The sequence below is a fragment of the Bombus pyrosoma genome, linkage group LG13, assembly GCF_014825855.1.
Source record: "Bombus pyrosoma isolate SC7728 linkage group LG13, ASM1482585v1, whole genome shotgun sequence".
Taxonomy (NCBI): Eukaryota; Metazoa; Arthropoda; class Insecta; order Hymenoptera; family Apidae; genus Bombus; species Bombus pyrosoma.
Window position 1 is genome coordinate 4,515,166 of NC_057782.1, and position 16,454 is coordinate 4,531,619.

Consider the following 16,454-nt stretch of genomic DNA (forward strand, 5'->3'; position numbering starts at 1 on the left):
AGAAAAAAAACGACAACGACAGACGACTTTCACTCGGGAAACCCGCCTTCATCAGCCTTTTGTTTGTCTTCTTTTTTCAGTCGCTCGCCACGGTTTGGACATGATACGGGTCCGCGCCACAGATCCACGTCCCTGCCCGAAATGTGGTAAGATCTATCGATCTGCCCACACGTTGCGCACCCACCTGGAAGATAAGCACACGATCTGTCCTGGCTATCGTTGCGTTCTCTGTGGCACCGTGGCCAAGTCAAGGAACTCTTTGCATTCGCACATGTCGCGGCAGCATCGTGGAATCAGCACCAAGGATCTACCAGTGCTACCGATGCCGAGTCCGTTCGATCCTGAACTGGCGTCGCGTCTATTGGCCAAGGCGGGTGTCAAGGTGAGTCCCGCGGAGTTACGAGCTCGTGCCAGTCCCACGGGACCCAGGAGGGGTGACATGAGACTGGAGATTCCTCGAGGAGGCGCGCCATCCGATGCCGGAAGCAGCATCTGCGGTGGAGATGACCCTGAAGACCTTACGCTGCCGCTCAGTCTAAGGTATGGATCACCGACGCCCAACAATAACACTGTGATCACCAAAGTAAGCGGTAGCAACAGCAGCAGCAGTACCAAGAATTCGACTGCGACGGCGATTGCGGCCAAGTCTTTGGACACCATGCACGGCAGCCGTGAGCCAAATACGGCTCCTCTTCATCCACCCGGACATCTTCATCCGAGCCATCATAACACCAGCGCCACTGGATCAGCGATCATCGATACGTATCTACAATTTATTGCGGAGAATTCCGGATTGACCACGATGGGGCTCAGTCCCGAGCAAGCTGCTGCGGTAGCGGCTGCACACGCGGCCAAGATGGCTCATATGAGCGCGATGGATAAATTAGGCAGTCGTGGGATCGAAGATTATCCTATGATCGGTAGAGATGAGGGTCGAGGACCGGGAGTAGTGCACGAGGATCGTCAGGATACGTTACAGGATAGGCACGTTGGACTTTTGGACGAAGGCGAGTCGTCCGGTGGCGAAGATGATGACTTTAGCGAGAACGAGGAGCCAGAGATCGTTAAAGCTGAATAGATGGCACGTTCGCGGTACCCTGCGACCAGATTTGGTGACACGTGACCCGATTAGGAAGTGCTTCTGAAGAGACGTGTTCTGTACCTTGGATCCAGCCACGTCCTCTTCTTTCGCAGTCAAATCCATCCACTACCTCAGTAGAGACTTACTCCTGTTTTCTTTTCGTTACGAGAGATAGAACTCTTTTGTTTTTTTCCAAAGAGAGAAGAAGGAAGAAGATGAGAAAACGAAGTCACTGCAGATCACATACGTACACATGGTCTTTGGATCGGAAAACGAATTCCTCCTTCGTTACAGAGAGACAAACGGAGTTTTTCGTTGCCCACAGACACACATACGCCCTCCTCACACACATGTACACATGTGTATATGCGCGTATACAGTTTTTAGCCCGTTAAAAATATTCCATCTGTCTACCTCAGTGAACACGATAAACGATAAGTGATAGGACAGACCAAGACGAATGAATCTCATGAATCATGAACTTAGGGGAAAGTAATATGGTGAAACGATTGGAGATGAAGAGGTCTATCGCCATGGCTATTCAACGACGTCAGTTGCGTTGCAGTAAATGGTCGAGTGAAAAGGATATATTGCGATGAAAATATCGTTCATGGTATGAACGACTGTGTTTCTATAAGATCGCAGGCGAAAGTATGCGAGCGAACCGAGAAGCCAGGCAACACCAAGGCAACTGTTTTATTCTGTTTATTTTCTGAAGGTTAAAGAAGAAAAAAGAAAAAACGGTGATCGTCGCGTATAGGCGATTGGCGAGAAGATATTATTATATTATATTATATTATATTATTATATATAAATGTTGAGGAAAAATATATATTGTCTAGATTTATAGAGAAGTTAGTGTACAACGGCATGTACGTACGTACACGGTTACACATATAAAGAAGGACTAATCATAATAATTGGAGGGAAAGAGAATATTAAAGTAATGGCTAGAATGGATACGTGTAGCGCTAGGGTTAGCACCCTTTGTATTTTTTAGAAGAGTGCACTTTCCAAGTATACACTTACGTGCAAACATGCGTATACAAGGCACTACGTACATTAAATACACTCCCACACATTCTACATTTTACTTTTTAACGTATTGTGGTAATACACATACACATATACACAAACGCGTATACATGAAAAGTTATGTATTATCGCATGATTTAAAATATCGTGCGGTCGTGTTTTCGCCGATTAAGAGTCGCTTTAGAAGCGCGACGATTATTGCGATTGTTAATTGTCTACTCGCTTTATCGTAGGGAAAGATGCGAAATATAAAATGAAACGAGACCGGGTAGCTCAACGTGTCAATCGGCAAACGAGAAATCTTGCTGGTTTATGTTTAGCGAACTCGGTCAAACTTTCTTTAATAGCCTGGAAAGTATTCTTAGGACAACGTGATAAATGGTGTCAGGATTCGAGATAGAAAAAGAACGAGATATTTCTTGCACGATTCTCGAGATTATGCGTTTTGAAACTGGTCAGTTGACTTTGAAATTTTGCTCCGTTTTGAAATTAGATTTAGATAAAGTAGTGCGCGAACTAGGAAAGGAAGGCTTTGACTTAGGAGAATCATAAAATAATCGAGAACAGTCCCTTCTTGTCGTTCCTTTCGTCATGCGGTACTTCCCCCCGCCCCCCTTCCTTCGTTCTTCTATTCGATCGAACCCGTCGATTAATCGAACTGGAAGCAAAAATCCATCCCCCAGGGCTTGCCATGACCTTTCTAGTACTTAAGTTCTTTTTTTCGGCTTGGGCGATTTTCTTCTTTCTTGAGGGGAACGACACGATTCTTTCACCCGTGGACGAGATCTGCTCATAGACGATTAGTTGCTCGTGTACTTTTTTTCCAAAAGAATAATGAGAGTGAAAGAAGGAAAAATGTGATGCAAGGGGACTGATAATATAGAGTCACGAGTGGAACGAGAACCACGACCCATCTTTTCTTCATGTTTGTGTTGCTTTTGCTCCTGGAGCATCCATCGAAGTCTTTTTCCGCATTCTTGTATGTCTTTGACTCATCTCGATCAACGATCTCCCTCTCTCAACCCGCGTTATTTATAAACCGGTCGATATTTCTTTTCCAACGAATTTTCGCTTCACGATAGGTATATGTAGGATTTTTAATATTATTGTATCTCGTTTGAATCATGTTCCTGAATTTTACAAACGTGGTTCTCGTTCTTCGAGTGATACGTAGGATGAAGAAGGAAGGGAGGATGGAAAAAAAATAGAGGAGGAAGAGGCAGTTTCGAACTCGTAGATCGCAATTATTCGCGCGATTTCGTGTTTAGGCTCGAAATGTATAATACTAAAATGGTTCCTACTAATTGAATACATACACGAGCTACTTTGATTTTATGGAATACCTTGAGAATACATATTATATGTATATATATATATATATACATATATATATATATATAAATATATATATATAAATATAAATAAATAAATATATGTGTATGTATGTATGTATATATATACACATACATACATATCACATACACACACACACACACACACACATACACATGATTAGGTACGTCTAGAAAAAAGAGAAACTTAGCAATACGTAGTGGCGCAACGCGATTTAAACGTTAGGATTCCTTCCGTTCCAAGTTCTCTAGAATAATGACTATTATTTTGTCTTTTCTTATTCTTTTTTATTGTTTTGGTTATATCTTCTTTTGTTCTTGGGCGTATGTGCGTGAAGGACAGAGAATGGTAATGAGCAAATGGGAGAATCGTTTCTGTCTGATGACATCCTTTTTGTAGGTGTTTAGCACCTTTTTTTCTTTTTGCCTAGGTTTAGTAGGTTGTACACGATACAATACTCGAAGTATACTAATCCTTTCTTAGCTTGTAAGAGAATTTTACCGATGAAACACAGGGATTCTCAGTGACTTTACCACGCCACTGACGATAGGAATACATCGTTCACGAACGTAAACTGTGTATGTATCTCTGCGTGAGGCGGTACGTCCAGAAAGAGAGAGAGAGAGAGATTCGAAAAATCAAAAACGAAAATGTTCGCCAATCGAACGTGGACGAGCGCGAAACGAGCAAACTTTTTGACGAGTAGCGTCGATTCTCACCCTTTCCGGTACGAATTCTCGTGAGTCATTTATTAGGGATTTAAGCTGTAAACCGAAGCTATAACATTTTATTCAAGACAATAATTACACGAACATGTGTTTGGAAGGAACGTGTTATCGGAATTATCAGGCCGTGAGATTTACAACTAGTATGGGCGAGTTCGACGCTAAAAGTCTCGAATTTTTTAAACTTTATATTGTATATACGTACGAGGGTATCTGTATACGATCGAAATATTTGTATACGAACCACGCAAAGAGGCCATATGAATCGTAACGAAGTAAAATTTACTCGTTTACGGTGATTCGTCTATTATGGGTCCTCGAAACGTGATATTTTAATGCTTCTTGTGGACAGTAAAATTGTTAATCGCTCGTTTCCTGCCGATGAATCCACGAATTAACACGTCACGAGGTTACAACTGGAAGCTTCGTAGATAGACATGTTTTAGATCGAGGAAAAGAATACGGGAATGATCGATCGAGACGCGAATCCAGGTCTAATCGGTACAAAAAACCACTTCTTGCCTTGAAAAATGCTCTCTATAAATATTACGCATCAGGCGTGATCATATTGCGAGACAAAAGTTAAAATGGAAGAGAAAATAAGGGAGAAGAAACCGGAAAAAATGGGGGAAAAATAATAAAAAGAGAAAAAAATTCTTCGCAGAGTACAAATTTAATTCGCGGTGTTTTATCGAGGAGGAGAATCTTAAAAAGGAGAGAAAACAAGGAGACGGGAAAATAATGAATAACGAAAAAATAATAGACACCGATCGAAGGAGGAAGCTAAAAGGTTTTCTAGGTATCGTTAAACGCGTTTGTGACAACCGTCTGTTCAGATCGGGATGAAGAGAGGAAAATGGAAAATCGGATTGATCGTTTTCTTCGTGCCATTGTGAATAATTAATCGAACGTGACGAGGTTTAAGACTTTCTTTACCGTTTTTTTTTTTTTAAATCATTTTCGTTCAATGTTCTATTGTTTTTCATTATCGCTAAGAAGTATAGGTTGCATAGGAAGTGTCCACACATTGATTGCCATCCTTGTGTGACGATCATCGAATTGTACACGCGTTGATAAACCGCGTACAAAGTTGGTGAATAATTCAGTGATCTCGTCTATAGACTTTCTTCTTTGTTTTTCTTTAGTCTTTTGAAAAAGAAAAATTTTGTTTGTTTTTTTTACTGTGCGAATAGAGGCGGCGATCTTACCAATCGTCCCGGTAAATATACGTTATTATACGAACATGTACACAGCACAAACAACACGTACACATCGAAATATACACTCACACATGTACAGACTCGTTGAATGCTGCATAGAGTACACACACGTACACACACGTTATAAGGAAGCATTATAGTTAAAAAAGAAAAATTGGCGGGGTGCGTTCGTCTCCTTTATGAAGTGACAGATATTCACGCCCCTCCCTGCAGATCATAGTTTTCTACGACAGTATTTATATAGCTATATATATAAATATATATATACACATATATGTATACAATCAGAAGTATATTGTATATATATATATATGAAATGTACATATACATATTAAATATTTTTACACGAACGCCCCCCCTCCCCTTCTCCGTTGCCGAGGGCACCCCGCCATCGAAATCTCCAGTCGGGTGTATCCCACAAATAAAATAGTCCGTTGAACATAGTTCGCAATAGTCACTTGAAATAAAATACCACCAACTACAGTATTGCAATAGTTTTTAGAGAGACAATCGTGTGCGTAACCGTGAAAACGCTCCCATCCGAACTGATCGATATAAGGACCGATTATATTTCTGTCGATTAACTGGAATTTAAAAAAAGAAAGAAGGAATAGGAACAAAGTATATGTAACAGGTGGATATTTGATTCCTGAAAATATTATAACGACGATCTGGAAAAATAGAATGGAAGAAGAGAAAATTCTGTGGGATTAGAAATTCGCGGTCTGTGGTCTTCGAACGGTAGGGGAAAATAGGAGAGAAGGACGAAAGAACGTGGCTAACGCATAACAAAATGCTCGATGGTATTGGCAACACGCGGCTCTCTCGGTATCGACAATAATAAACGGTGAACGTGCCGGTGCTCGTAAATGCCGAATCGTACGAGTGCACTCGCCTCCACGCGGCTTTACGGTCATTATAAAGGCGGATTAACGACGCCGTAAACGCGGCTATGCCGTTCACGAATTGTCTGCCAGTTGTGAACGTTCGTATGTTTCTTAGAGAGAACGCAACTAACCGCCTGTGAATTTTGTCAAGGAACGGAAATTCTCTTACCAAAAACAGGAAGAAATCATTGTAAACCGAGAGCAGAGATAGTAAAATGTATCTGTGAAACGACTGCCAATCATCGTCGTACTTAAGATATTAATCGAATATTCATAGCGTTCTTCCATTCTTTTCTTCCTTTTCTAAGCGATAAACCGTTAAAGTCGGATATTCTGCCATGCGTTAATTTCTGCGATAACTGAGGGAAACGTTCGAGAGGTTTTTTCTTCCTTTTTCTGCGTCAAAATTTCGCGAGGAAGGGAGCGAGCTACCATCCCAGGTACTCAAAAACCGACACGATTATATGATGCGTTGTTGTAAATGTAATAAACAAACTCAGGAAATCTGAAGCAGCCAGGCCGTGATACTATACTTATAGAAACTACTACTACTACTACTACTACTACTACTACTACTACTACTACTACTACTACTACTACTACTACTACTACTACTACTACTTCTACTACTTCTACTACTTCTACTACTTCTACTACTACTACTACTATACTACTACTACTACTACTACTGCTACTACTACTACTACTACTACTGCTATTATTACTACTACTACTACTACTACATGTGTGATTCTTGCGTTAAAACAGGCGCTCGGGCAATTCGCAAGCCAAGCGTCTAATTCTGTTTTATTTCGTTTGTTTGTTTGTTTCTTGTTTGTTACGAGACTTTTACTCTGGCAAATGGCAAGGCGTGTGCGCACTGTATCTGTGAATCGATGTGTGCTGCGTGAAATCGATTAGAGCTGATTCGTATAAAAACGAAGGCCGTAAATGACTTACGTGAGTCGCGGGTTCTATCTAATTGTATTCTACGTCTGCCTTTGTGCAAGCTATCGCGCGTCTAGCGATGTCGCGATACGTTAGTATCGAGTTGACAGCTCGAATTTATTTCACGAGTCATATGTCGATTGGAGATACAAAAGAGAGAAAGTAATAAGAGAAAAGAGAAATAATTGTGAAAATCACCACAGCTACCTCCATGTTAATTAAATATCAGTCTTCTTCTCGCGCTATACTCACGCTCATGATTACCTAAAGCATACGTTACTTTTACGAATATTCGGGGACGAGTCAAGTCGTCCTGACGAAACCGTTACGTCTCCATATGTAGCGAATATATACTATTATATAATTATATATACACAATGTTTACACATAGTCAGAAGCGCGAGATAATATAGCTTCCACGGATTATACATAGGTTTAAGGACTTGCCTCCTTCCGCGGAACAGTCGAGCCGGCGTTCGATCATAATAATAAAAAGTCAAGAACGTAGGGAAGAAAATAGTCGATAAAGCATCGCTTAGAGAGTCGAACGAGAATCCTTGTACGCTGGTCGCGTTTCAGCATGAAAATTATACAAATACTGCTCAAGCTGATTCGAAGATTACAGTTTTAAATATCCGTGAACGTCGGTCACGATTTAAGGTAATAATTACGTATACTGCTCAAACTAACTGAAACTCTAAGATCTCGGTCGATATATAGAGAAATAAATAAAGCTTCGAAAGAGTTACAATATACAGCGTGGTAATATTTTTATTAGACATCCGACTATAGTTACTCAAATATCTTCGAAATTGTAGAAAGTAATAAATGAACGCGATTGAATGGAAAGATAAATAATAAATACTTTGGGCGAAGAAATTTTTCATAAATCGCGAAAATGGTTTTTTACCTTCGACTGATATGAAAGAATTGACACGTATTTCCGTAATTCGAAGATGTTTAGATGTTTAGAAATACGTACGTACTTAGAATGCAAATATAGAACACATCGAGCCATTCTTTCGATCGCTTTGAGCGGTGTTCAAGTGGAAAGAAACGACACGTGACGGACTACAATGGAGCTACCTCAGTCTTACGATAGATTTGTTATATCGCGGATAGACGACACATAGAGGCGCACTCGAGCTGCATTTTTCTCGCTGAGCATGGACAAAAATATTCACTGCCAAGCGCGCGAGGCTCGACTGTTCCGCGAGCGACAGTGCTGAATTCCAAAATCACAATGCAATACGTTGTACTTACAGTCGTTTTTACGCGTTGACTCGTCGATATAATACCGGTTAGTGATTTTACTGCTGCATCGTGTGAAAGCGAGAGAGAAAGAAATCAAAGGAGATGGTATGATGCTATGCTTTTTTGTTCGCGTGAATGTGTTAATACGTGATAAACAACGTACATCGTGTGAAAGACAGGTGAGAATGTAGATTTTAAAAGGTGTGAAAGGCGGGAGAATGAGAGGATCGCATATGAAAATACGTTCGGATGGCCTCCTATTATATACGCATACAATTATATATATTAGGAAGTGAGAAGAAAAAGAGGAAAAATATAAAATATACCTATGTACGTGATATTTTACAGAGAACATAATCAGGGATGCGACGTAATCATAGGCATATAATTATTATATTATATATTATATAATAGAGTCTTTCTAGTGATAGAAGAAAAAAAACAAACATAAACTCCTAACTTATTTTGTAAATCATCATCGGATCTGAGGAAAAGGAAAACACGGTCGCGTGGCGAAACCAATGAGCGTGCAATTATCGACGTACGGCGTGATCAAATTCACGTTTTCGAAACAAGGAAGTAAACAAAAATTCGATCGGATTTACACCGTCGTTTTTAACATTGCATACGACTTTTTTCACGATTCGAACGGAGGAAACTTGATAAAAGAGAAGGAAACGTTAGTAAATTATAAGGCGACAATTTCTAATACGCTCTTCGTGCAAAATTCATTGTCACAATGAAAATATAATTGACTCGAAGCAATTATTAGCGAAATTATTTTTACATAAACCGAGTCAGTCGATCGTAGTCGTTACCAAATTTTATGGATAAATTCCACGAAACGATTTTTGTCAGACTTTCCTTCGGACGAACCGTGTCTCTTTTTCGTTGTTTAATTTCGGACGATAAGTACACGGGGGCCAGTGAAACCACGTCGTGTTTTGTCTGCGAAACGTATTATCGATTTGCTTGTTATATCGTTATCGCCGCTTTGCTACCGGCGCGATTTTCCCATTATCGTAACGCTAGCTACCAACGCAGTTTGCATATTAATCGTAGAGAGGATGAAGAGTAAGAAGAGAAAGAAGAGAAAAAGAAATTTGCAAGACATGGACCATATTCGTAAGGACGAAGAATTTCGACGTGATGAGGAAGAATAAAAAGAGTATAAAAATGATTAAGAGAAAGAAAATGTAGGCGAGAAAGGAAGAGACCGTCTGATCATCATGGGCCCCGTCATCGAGGCACAACGCCATCTTGTTCTTTATTTTACGGTTAACTATTACTAAGGTGCTTCAATATTGTTATGTTACGTTTTTTTTATTACCGTCATTTAATATCAATGTTATTATCATTGTCATTATCATTTCATTATTATTAGCTTCGCTAGAACGTGTTTGGAAAGGATGTACATCTGTCTCCTGGCAGGGAATCGAGGAAATGAGTTCGCGTTGTTTCGTGGACATTAAAGAAAGGAAATCATGCACAGAAATCATTTTTCTCGCGCTTAAACTCGCGTTATTTTTTTCATACCCTTTGATTTGTTTTTACTCTTTTGTTGTATTTTTCTTTTTCTTCTTTAGATCGATTATTTGCCTACGTTTCTCGCCATCGAGACAGAGGCAGTCTTGCTGTAGGTGAACGAGCCAGTATGTCAGATAATAACCCATTTTCCTTTCTTCCTAAATTCTACGTTTCTCGACTTTTCCCATTTTCCATCCTTTTTGATTTGTAAATACCACACAGTTTATTTATCTACTATCTAACCGTTCCTTTAATCCAAGTCATTTTTCCTACGCTCCTTTAAACTCCTGAATCTTCTTTTTTTTTCCATATATAATCCTTTTGTACTTTTTGTCTATCCTCTTCATTACGCACGTAGCAACATTACTACTTTATGTTCTTTACGTTTTATTTTTTTGCCATTCTTAGCATGTAAGCCATCCAACTTGCCAATACGATTACAATAAAATATGTTTGGAAAGGAGAGAAACAGTGCTGGGTTCAGTTCACGCCCATTTATTTCAGTTCCTTCTGTTCTCGTTCGTTTCGAGCGTAAGTATCCCGGCGGGCCATTTGATTTTGTCGATTTCCGAGGCACGGTAAGTCAGATACACTCAATTAATTTACGATGAAATTATTTCAAAGATTTTAATGGAAAAATAGCGGTGTCTCGGTATAGACTACGAAGAGTGAAAGTAAAATTCGATATACAGAATATATAGAATTTAGAATTAAATAATTGTCTCATTTACTTAACTCTATTGTAATTTTTGTTAAACTTTGTTACAGTTTATACTCTAAATTCAATATCACGCCGTACGTCGACCTCGCCATCGCAGATGTGGCGTGTAATCAGAGATCCATCGAACCACGGTCGAAATCTCGGTCAAAGTACAAAATTACTCGCGTAACTAGATTTATATGTGTATACGGACAGGAACGATTGTGCGAATAGAAGGGCCAATGATACTTTCGATCAGATATTTTCCAACAAACGTGTTTGCAGCAAACCATGTTTCCTAGTATCGAAACAGATCTGTACCAGTGAACAGAAAACAAAAAACAAAAAAAAAAAAAAAAGGAAAGAAAAAGAGAAAAAAAGACAAGGAAGAAACATCCAGCGAGAATTCACACGAAACGGAAGAAATTAGAGAGACGGAAAAAGATATATTCGAAAGGATACGAATTTTATATTTGGACGATTTACGCGGTCCATCCGTTTTATCACCGTATATTATTTATCGAGACTGCCCGCATCCAGAAATAATGGGCCGAACCGGAAATTGCCTCTAAATACATTGGCGAGCGTGAAACCGTGTTTAAAAGAGGAAGAAAATCGAGATAGTGATAGAATGCTCGCTTTTATATGGAACGTACGTAGCTCTAACGAGATTTCTTGCGTAACGTTCAAGTTAATCGCGTCGAAGATATGCGTATCCAGTTTGATCGCGAGATTAACCGTGACGACTGTAGAGGCTTTGGTAGATCGTAAAAGTATAGATCGTAAAATCGAAATGATTCGTCCACCATGATTACGATTACGAGTTGTGCACTTTACCTTTTATCGCTGCTCTTTCGTTGCGGTCGTTACGCGAAATGAGAAGGATATATTGACTTGTTGTTGGGATCGTACTGTAGATATTTCACGGATTTCTTTGCGTTAATCAAAGCTTCTGACACACTTCTCGTTTTTTAGAAACATTATTACAGATAGATGGAAATAAGGAAGATAAAAGGACTCGAGATAAAAGAAACTTCTCTAGTTGTTCGAAGAATAAATTGTACATCTGCGTTTAGTTTTTCTTCGATTCGAACATTATTGGAGGCGAATATTCCTGAGTGTACGAGACCTTCTTTTGTGATAGTTCGATGGTTGCATACTTGAACATCCGAAGAAGAATGAAGAAATAATTATCGTTTTGTTCTATGGAAAGAAAAAATTAATGCTGATACGTAAAAGTTAACAGAAATCTCTACAACAAACTATGATTTACTTGCTCCATCAACTTTCGTTTCAACGGATTTCTCGATTCGTGTACAATCGATCGAAAGTGACAACGTCTGGCCCGAGGGAAATGTCGTTTTAAAGCGTGGCTGTCGAAGAGGAACACGAATTTACGGACTCGATGCTCGGATTCGAAGAGAGAAAAGGTCCGCTTTAATACGGATGCGCGCGACGTTCCCATCGATTCGACGTCGCGTATTTCACGCAGAGCGGGTTTCCTCCTCGTTGAAACGAATCATCGTGAATTGCAAGCGCGTCGTCTCGCGAGAAAAAGGTCCAGGCAATTTTTCTCAACCACGGTGTTTCATGGATACCTCGTTACCTTAACGAGACATTTCTGTAACGAACCGTCGCGACGTGTACTTTCATAGGAAGCCTTTTATCAAAATGGTCGGGTCCTTCTTTACGCGCTTCGTCTTGAAAGATAGGAAAAACTCGTGCGTTGCGTATCTCGGTGCCTTCTTGCGGCCTGTTTGTACGCAAATTGCACCACGAATTCGTCCAGTAATCGATTAAACAAATTTTTCTTTCGCATCTTTTTTTCTCTTTTTTCTTCTAATGTTCAGACATCATAATCAAGCAGTTTTTACATAAACTTGTAACTGGTATATCATTTTATCTCGTATACAGAAATGTCCAGTAATTTATAAAAGTTGCTATTGCGTATTTATATATACACTAGTAAATTCCAAATTATCATTAAAATGAACACTTCTAAGGTTTCGTAGATTCCATCTTAGCAGTTATGGGATAATTATCATTGAAGGAAGAAAAATGTAGGATTGAATATTAGACAAACATTTCTCTTTTATTTTGGTAATTTTGGAGGTAATTTTGGATTCTCGGAGATATTTACCTTGCATGATGAATCTAGAGTACGAACGAAATGAAAATTGCGAGTTCTACTTTGGGGATCTAAATTCATCTATTGAGGCGATGTATAATTGATTACATATTTTCTTATAGATCGTGAGGACGATCGTGAGAATATTTTAGCGGACGAATCAGGTACATCAGGCGATTACAGTTCCTATTTTGCTCCTAGCAAACTTAAAATATAAGGCGCTACGTATGTGTGAAGAAATGAAAGAGAGAATATATCTGGTTAAGATCTGACGATTATACAATAAAGCTGTAGACTATTGTGCGTATACCTTAATGAGAACTCATAGTTAAAACGAAACGAACTATACAGACATATATAGTGCGATAGACGTGCGGTTAATATTTGGCAACGAGGGAGAGTTCGTATTTTATAAGTGGAAATTACCAAATTGCGTAATTCGATGCAAATATTCCCTCTCCTACGTCGGAGTTAGATCGATTTCTTTGTAGCCTTTATGATATAGCGTTATTCGACGTTGCTAAATGTTGATTCATATTGTACGATTGTTGATCTCCGTAATATAATCGGTATTCGTAGTGAAGTGTACGAATTTTTTACTTAATTTTTATTAAACATTCATTATTCGTTCCTGTAGATGCATAGGTTGACCTTTGTATATATAGAAGCTGTAGCAAGATCATAATAAAAAGTCGTCAAATATGTATATTTCCTGCTTTTAATTTATTCAAGTATTGCACTATTATGTTTTTAGACAAGTTTTAATTTTTTGATAAGTAAATGAGGAAAAATCGCAAATTATAAATTTTTTACTAATCGACTATCAGTCAACATCGATTACAATCGATTTTGTACAGCTGTAGGTAATATGACTGCTTTTTTATCCAGTAGATGGTAACATTACCTGCTGTTACTTTTACCGACTCTCGATTTATAGGATAATTATCAGGCGAGATGTTGCCATTAAGTAAGGATAAGATAGACGTGATATTAAATTGAACTCCTTGACATATCGACCTCGAAAAAAGTCAGAATGCTTTTCACGCGTTCTACAAATTATAACGCCGCAGTTCGATGATTGCAATTATAAGTCCATTTGAACCATAGCTTTTGAACGCGCTTCGTTTATTTAAACAAAACTTTGGTTAGTGCTCTAAATATATTTCTGCATCGCTGGTTTCACCCATCTGGACGTGACAACTATTATATGAACGAGAAATCGTAAGTACATGTTAAAGATATAAGTATTTGTCTCACGACAGGTTCAAACAAATGGAACTCTCTTCTATCGTATACTAAATACAAATTACAGAATAAAACAACATAAGTAATTCAATTAATAATTGAACTAAAACAATACTTTAATATAATCTTATAATAGAAAGCAAAACAGAGTTTAGTGTATGAAAACATGTTAGATTTATATATTTGATAATTAATTTTTAAACAATGGTACGTATCCAAAATTAGGTTAAGAAAATGTATGACTTGTTACAAATATCATAAGCCATAAAAATCACAAATCTAGTAAGAACATTCCGATGAATCTATAAACATTATAAATTGAAATATTATATAAATTCTTTTCCTTTTGAGATGGGTAATTATTCTTGATCACTGGTTAATTTCATGTTTGACTGTAATAGTCAAATTATTTTTATCCTAAACTGGCAGTTGATATAAACTAGCAACAGTTCTAAATCAAAACTAATACCACAGAAGTGTAAATTTAGTTTTAGCTTGTAAAGATTATTAAAATGATGAAAATGGTTATTGTAATAATTTGTTGAACGTGTCAATTTGAAATAAAAATTAAAAAATTATTAAATCTGATAGTGTTATAATGGAAAAACTACCTTTTATATCATCAAACCGTCTACAGACATATATAGTGCGACAAATTAAGACCATTAATTTATAACAATTAAACCATTAATTAACAACATTTAAGTCATTATTTTATAAAAACCTAAACTCGTTTAAGAGCCCTACTAATCTCTATTAAAATTTTAATGACAGTATTCAAATTAGGAATAGCAAATTGAAATATAAGCAATAGAATTAAATGAAGTAGGGATTACAAAATTACTTACATTCTTGGCCTTTGAAGCCCCACTAGGTCCTATTCAGGAAGCAGGAGGAAGAGGAAGGAGTGATAAACCTTTAACAAAACATATGCCTTCTTATAGATAAATAAATAAATAAATATATAATAGGTATCTTCAAATACTTATTAATATTTTAAAACATGACACCAATTCTTTCTTTAGAGAAAATTCAGTTGTGAATGTTCGTTTTAGAGTTTGAAATATGGTTTTTGCTAATATATTACGTTGTACTTTATAAAGATCCGACAATGCTTGCAATAAATTAACCTTTCTTGTTTAAACATACCTGAAATATTTAGAGTATATATTTAATCCTGCACAGAAATACGTTTGAATATGTCTTATTCAGAGTCTTTTAAGGAAATAATAGACTTATTTTCTCATTTCAATATACAAAAATATAATAATTTCGCAATAGATTGCTTTCTAATAACAATTAAACGATTTGCACAATTTGCTATATATTGATATAACGACATTAATTAATTACTTAATAGTATATTCGATTATTAACGATTATCTATATACCTGAAACATTTTTATATGTGAACAGTTTCAAATGTGATTACTTCAATCTCTTTTTATTTCTTCTCAATATTTTCAACAAATTATGCAACTATTTATAAAATGATGTTATTATATGCCAATTGTAAGCTGCATAGCAATTATTTAGCAAATATCGATTACTATTGATCCAATAAAAAGAGAAAATAACCGTGTATGTACGTTTCCTTTGTTATAATACCTCAATCATTACCAAATCTGCAAGAGAAATCAACGACTCGATTTATTAATAATCATCTATAACGTCCATCTTGTTTCAGTTCGAATTATCGATTGTTAATCGCTTGTGGCGTCTGTGATGTGAACCCCTATTCTTTCAGTCATGTGACCAGCCAACAATCTACACAAAAGAAAACCAACAATTTCAAATCAATGTACGATAAAACCAATAATTTACAATAATGAAACCAATTATAGGGAAGTAAAGTAATAATAGAACCCAAATTATACCTCAAAGATCGGTAATATGAACGATCAATAACTGTAACTTGCCAAATACGCAGTCAATGATAAAAGTAAAAGAAAATTTCGGGATACTATTTAATTTTACTAAGATTATAATCAATAACCGATTAAATACGAACGTACTATTTGAATGAACCAGATAGAAGTGTAGAATCGTTGATAAAGTCGAAATGAAGGTACTAACAACAGGATAACGAGACGAGACGAATTTTCGCTTCACGACTTTCAGGAGTATGTCACCTCTCGGTCCGATTGAAACTATGACTTTCCAATATTCCGAACCAATAGGAGCGCTCGATATGACCCGACAATTTATTGCGCCAATAGGAACGCTCAATTTCATTTGACAATATTCTGTGCCAATAGGCACGCTGGATTTGACTTGGCAATATATTCCGCCAATAGGAGCGCTTGATTTTCGTATACACGAGCGCGCGCAAATTTAATGTGTTCGAACAG

General features: G+C 37.5%; 1 protein-coding gene and 1 long non-coding RNA gene across 14 annotated transcripts in view; one reads left to right on the forward strand and one right to left on the reverse strand.

Annotated features, from left to right (window-relative positions):
- LOC122574033 (protein abrupt) overlaps positions 1-13,569 on the forward strand; it is a 77,704-nt gene extending 64,135 nt beyond the window's left edge. For 12 of the 13 annotated variants that reach the window (XM_043741099.1, XM_043741097.1, XM_043741092.1 and 9 more), the window contains one exon: positions 81-7,618. In XM_043741099.1, coding sequence (XP_043597034.1) covers positions 81-1,078 — 998 coding nt within the window. In that variant the 3' untranslated portion in view covers positions 1,079-7,618. Of the gene's footprint in view, positions 1-80; positions 7,619-10,798 lie in introns of those variants that run through there. The other variant, XM_043741107.1, reaches the window with a different exon arrangement.
- A 1,382-nt stretch (positions 13,570-14,951) lies between these two features.
- Positions 14,952-16,221, reverse strand: LOC122574045. Its single transcript, XR_006318880.1, has 3 exons — positions 16,180-16,221; positions 15,712-15,870; positions 14,952-15,019 (listed from the first exon to the last, which is right to left on the reverse strand). It is a non-coding gene; the product is annotated as an uncharacterized LOC122574045 (long non-coding RNA).
- Between the last annotated feature and the right edge of the window lie 233 nt (positions 16,222-16,454).